This window comes from Eurytemora carolleeae, unplaced genomic scaffold (genome assembly GCF_000591075.1).
Source record: "Eurytemora carolleeae unplaced genomic scaffold, Eaff_2.0 scaffold298, whole genome shotgun sequence".
Classification (NCBI taxonomy): Eukaryota; Metazoa; Arthropoda; class Copepoda; order Calanoida; family Temoridae; genus Eurytemora; species Eurytemora carolleeae.
The window spans coordinates 272,249-278,098 of NW_019397132.1; the positions used below are offsets into that span (position 1 = coordinate 272,249).

Sequence of the window (5,850 nt, forward strand, 5' to 3'; positions counted from 1 at the left end):
AGCGCTCGGCCCAGAAAGTGTCTTAACCTAACCTAACCCTAAATAATAATAAATAAATACTAATTTACTAATTTCGTCATGTACAAAATTGATAGGAGGGGGGGGCCTGGGGTCAGGGGGGGGGTCCAAAAATCGTTCACTAGGACAGACACACATTCTTTTTAAAATGTGTAAGTATGTGATGTTCAATAGGTTGGTTCGTTTTTGGTTCATGTTCTACAAATACATTTTTTCAGGGCAAAGATTTGGCAACAGTCAAAGTAGAAGAAAAGCAATTATTCTTAAAAATGTTTATTCTAAATATTTGCTTATCTTACACATGCTAAATTTTGACCCTGACAGATAATATAGGGAAAAATGATCCAAGGTAATTTCCTAATTTACGATTTTTGGACCCCCCCCCCCCCCTATCAATATTTTACATGGATTTCACATGTAAGACATGGATACAATTGACCATTTGGCCGCAGCGCCCGGCCTCCTGGACTGTCCTAGCCGCGGCGCTCGGCCCCCTACCCTTTCCTAGCCGCAGCGCTCGGCCCAGAAATAGTCTTAACCTAATCTAACCCTAAAATAATACAACACAATAAAATAAAATAGCCTAACATTCTGCAAAGTATTTTTTAAAACTACCTAAATAACGATTACAAATCATGTACAAAATTAATAGGAGGGTGGGGGTCCAAAAATCATATACTAGGACAGACCCCGATCTAAAAACGATTCTATAACGAACGTGTACAACGATCGATTTTGGATTGTTGTTTCAATTTTTAAGGATGTAATATTTAAAGTTTAGTAAAAGCCCCTTATCATTATATTCCCAATCGTTTCAGACATTTTTCATTTTTCCAATTTGTTAAATTTATTTTTAGTCGTACAACATCTAAATCTGAAGGAAAGTCTACTTGATTTCATTTTTGTAGTTAATTCTTAAATATATAAATATTTAATTTTACGTTTAGGTGAGAAACCTGACAAGGAGGAATCAGAAGATGGGGAACCAGATCAATGTTCTCAGGTAATCTATAATATAATCAGATGATGGAGAACCAGAATAATGTTATCAGGTAATCTATAATATAATCAGATTATGGAGAACCAGAACAATGTTATCAGAGCTGAAAGCTTTAGAATGGTGGATATCAGGATTAATGCTTAATCTACTCTTTTTCTTAATCTCCAGATTAAATATTGGTTTTTCTCCTCTCATTTTTAATCTCCAAATTAATTATCCGATCAGGATTAAGGATATCCCATTCAAAAGTTTTCAGCTCTGGTAATCTATAATATAATCAGAAGATGGAGAACCAGATCAATGTTCTCAGGTAATCTATAATATAATTAGATGATGGAGAACCAGATCAATGTTCTCAGGTAATCTATAATATGATTAGATGATGGAGAACCAGAACAATGTTCTCAGGTAATCTATAATATAATCAGATGATGGAGAACCAGATCAATGTTCTCAGGTAATATACAACATAATCAGATGATGGAGAACCAGAACAATGTTATCAGGTAATTAATCAGATGATGGAGAACCAGATCAATGTTATCAGGTAATATACAACATAATCAGATGATGGAGAACCAGATCAATGTTCTCAGGTAATATACAACATAATCAGATGATGGAGAACCAGAACAATGTTATCAGGTAATATACAACATAATCAGATGATGGAGAACCAGAACAATGTTATCAGGTAATATACAACATAATCAGATGATGGGGAACCAGAACAATGTTATCAGGTAATCTATAATATAATCAGAAGATGGAGAACCAGATCAATGTTCTCAGGTAATCTATAATATAATCAGATGATGGAGAACCAGATCAATGTTCTCAGGTAATCTATAATATAATCAGAAGATGGAGAACTAGATCAATGTTCTCAGGTAATCTTTAATATTTATATTTTCTGTCTTTCTTTGTATTCAATTAAAATTTCCTAATCGATCAGGGGACCTTAAATAATTTCAGGCATTCAAAATATTTTAGGAGGGATATTTTTTTTTCAAGTGAAAAATAACTTAAAAATGGTCACTAATAGATCCATTCTTTCTGATACTGGTATACCCAAAAATTCAGTATTTTTCTCAAATTCAAGGAATATAACCCTAGCAGGAATTTATTGCAAAAATACCAAACAAATGATTTGAAATGAAATGTAACGGAGTAGGGGAAGGAATGTTTTTTTTTAAATATATATTTCTGTATTTTAGTAAAATATTTAGACTTGTATTTTGAGTAATCTGAGAACAGGAAAATGGGCAAAATTTTTAATATTTAAAAATTTACGATAAAGATATGTTACACAATTAATTTTATTTCTTACATGGCTTTTCAGAAATCTGCACCTAAAGGTTGACAAATTCCGATAAAACACATTAATCCTTGTATATATGAAGGTTGTCAATCGTTTATGGAACTTTGAAATCACATAGATACTTAAATTAGGTTTTATTTTATTAAAACATGTTCTTTTTCAGGAGGATACAGGCGAAGTTTGTGAAGAGGTAGGACAAGGAAATACTGAAGAAGATGATGACGATGATGAGGGAATAGAACGGATTGAGTTTGTGCAGGAGATGGAAGTAGAAGGAGATGATGAAAGTGATGATGATGAGAGGACGGAGAGAAGGGAAGAAGGAGAAGTGGGTCGTAATATCGAGTATAGAGGAGTTATGATAGAGGATGAGGAGGAAGAGGATATGGAAGAGGAATATATTGAGATTAAATCAAGTATGTTAAATGGGGGGGGGGCATAAGTCGTATTACTCTCCGGAAAATTTAAACAGTGGTTAAACATAACCTAGCATTGTCGTAGGACGCTGATTTTTTCCATGCAAACTCACTAATATGTATTGTAATTGTAAAAAGATATTTCAAATAGATCGGAGCAAATGTGCGCGCGCCCTTTTTGTTAAAAAAGACGACTTTTTAACGTTTTCACATGCTTTATACTGTTAAATAAACTTGAAATTGCATGTGGACGCGATTAAACAAGAAATTCCTTAAAAGTTTTAGCCTCAAGTCCCCGTGCTCGCGTGCAATTATGAATAAATATAAATAAATATATTTTAATTCAAGTTGGGCCTAATTCCAAACAAAAGTAGCATGCGATATATGAACCTACAGGTACATTGGGACACGAAACTCATTTCCGAGGTCAAAATTGACTTTGGAGCATTCTGACCGGCGCGCTAGTAACCAGATGTCACATTATGGGTCATCTTACTATAAATTTTCTGGAGAGTCATACGGCTTATGCCCCCCCCCCCTTTATATAACTATTTACTAGGAAGTAATGTCAGACCTTTGGGCTTTCAAGCCTTGCTCTTGATCTGATCTTACCGAAGCTTCTTTTTTATTTTGAAAATTGAAAATTAATCATTAAAATTAAACTAAATTTGTGCGTCGAGTTGGAAAACAATAGTTCATAGTCGCCCCAATAATATTTAACATGGATTTTAGTGATTAGGCGAAAACTGGATAATGAATGCATGCAGGTGTTTATTTTTCGCTCTTCTATAATTTTTAAAGTTCTGAATTCAGCAAGTTTCATCAAGATTTATATATTTATAAAAAATTATTTAAATCTGCTCAGTTCCCGACCTATATTTGACCAACTATATAATTGTTTACTAGGTTCCCGACCTATATTTGACCAACTATATAATTGTTTACTAGGTTCCCGACCTATATTTGACTTACTATATAATTGTTTACTAGGTTCCCGCCCTATATTTGAGTACACCTGTAACCTGTGTCAGATGAACGCTAAGTCTAAGAGCGGGCACTGGTACAACAAGAAAAGAAGAACGCAGAATCCGTACTACCCATGTGATATGTGTAAATTTGTAGAATCAACTCTAGAAGAGTGGAGTGAAGATAAGGAGAGGGAAACTGCTGTTGAGTGTGATCAATGTGAATATACAGCGGAGACTCTAGAAGAAATGAAGCAGCACATGGAAAGAATTCATTCGTCCGGAAGAAAAGCCTCCAGTTCGGCTTTAAAACGTAAGATTCCTGAATCCGTCCTGAGAAACTCAGCTGTTTCAATAATCAGCCTTCCTGGCTCCGCAGTAACAGTCTCCACTCTCCAGCACTCAGTAATATCCAACTCAGCTTTATCCTTGTATTCTTCTCAGAGTTCTGATAGTTCCCTTCCTACGCTCCCAGCCGTCTCCATCTCAGCAATACCAACCTCTCCGAGCTCGGATCGATCTATATCTCCGGATTTAGCTCCGAGAACTGGTTATCCCAACTCAGCTCCAACTATTATTGGAGTATTCCCTTGCAGCGAGTGCAACTTTATCTCCACTTCTCGAGATAATATTGCTCGACACATGCAGGTGGTTCATGGTGTTATGACACAGAAGAAAACATTTCCTTGTCCTATTACGGAATGTGAATATATAGCTGAGGATTCAACCTCCCTTCGTCGACATACTCAGACCAAACATGAGGGTTTACGCTTCCCTTGTGACCTTTGTGACTTCTTTGCTACGAGAAAGTCTACGTTAAAAACGCACATAAAAAGCATTCACGAAGGTGTAAAATATCCTTGCGAGGTTTGTGCTTATGCTGCAACCCAAAAGTCGGCGTTGAAACGACACATGAACACGGTTCACAATCCAAATAAATTAGCCACACGGTTCAGAAAGTATCATGAAATGCCACCCAACACCTCTCTTGGAGATATTACAATCATCCCGTGAACGGGGACATTTTTCATTACAATTAAGTGTCCAGATATCAGAAAATATGGCGACAGGAACTTTGAAAAGTGATAGTTAAACAAATCACTTGGATTTGGAAATCATTATCCATGTTTTATAATAAACTGCACTGCTGTGGAAAATTCTCAAGTGAACCCATAAATCGGTAATTTTTAGCTCCATGTAACCAAACCTTGATAAATGTATGCGAATTGATTGTACAATCAAATGTAGACTGTACAATGTACATAAAACAATGTAGGTACTGGTGTACACACTGAACTGTGTCACAACCTACTGATATAAAATTTATTTTTAGTAACTAATTAACATCAAAACAATTAAAACAAACTCGAGAAGCTTATTTTTTCATGTAAAAAATATTTCTTGGAGAAGACTTAGATTTAGTTGTTTTGACAACTCACTACATAATATATTTAATATTTAATTATGGTTTCAAAATTAATGTTTCTTTATTTTGAAGCCTGTACTAATAACTAAATTATTTTATGATACCTTTGTTTTATTGAAAAATTAGTTATTATCCCGTTGCATATAACACTCTTGCTTTGATTAAAAGATAATGAAAGGAAAGAATTTACCCGGTTTCTTCTTGGTAGAGCAGAATAACTTTATTATTTAACTAGCTTGAGAACCCAGATTTGTCTGACAACTAAACTTTTTCATTAAAATTCATTCCGTGGTTCTTCTGAGTTCTTCAATCAAAATTTGAATCAAATCAGTCAAGGGGTCCCTGAGTTATGATCCAGATCGTACAAACAAACCGAGAGCACTGCTTTTTATATAAATAAATGATTTCTCAATTTAATATTATACTTCTGTAAAACGGAATAATTGAATGTGTTAAATATTTGTTTATAACAAGGAGTAATATAAATAAGGAGGGGTTTAGTTTACATTCTCCTGTGACGAACCATGAGATTTAGAAAATAGATTTTCAAAGAAACGGCAATTAATACACAGTGATTACAAAGACCCGGCTCATCTTCTCTGAAAAATAAATTGGTTTATTTAAAAAATTTACCTCTACTTATTTGTATTCTCAACGATATTAATTAATATTTTACTTTTTAGTGACATATTTTGGTGAAATAT

General features: G+C 34.3%; 1 protein-coding gene across 1 annotated transcript in view; it reads left to right on the forward strand.

Moving 5' to 3' along the window:
* LOC111712227 (zinc finger protein 64) overlaps positions 1-5,561 on the forward strand; it is a 6,140-nt gene extending 579 nt beyond the window's left edge. The window contains exons 2-4 of the mRNA XM_023486790.1: positions 966-1,021; positions 2,503-2,755; positions 3,746-5,561. Of these exons, the coding sequence (XP_023342558.1) occupies positions 966-1,021; positions 2,503-2,755; positions 3,746-4,734 (1,298 nt within the window). The 3' untranslated portion in view covers positions 4,735-5,561. The remainder of the gene's footprint in view (positions 1-965; positions 1,022-2,502; positions 2,756-3,745) is intronic.
* The last annotated feature ends 289 nt before the right edge of the window (positions 5,562-5,850 follow it).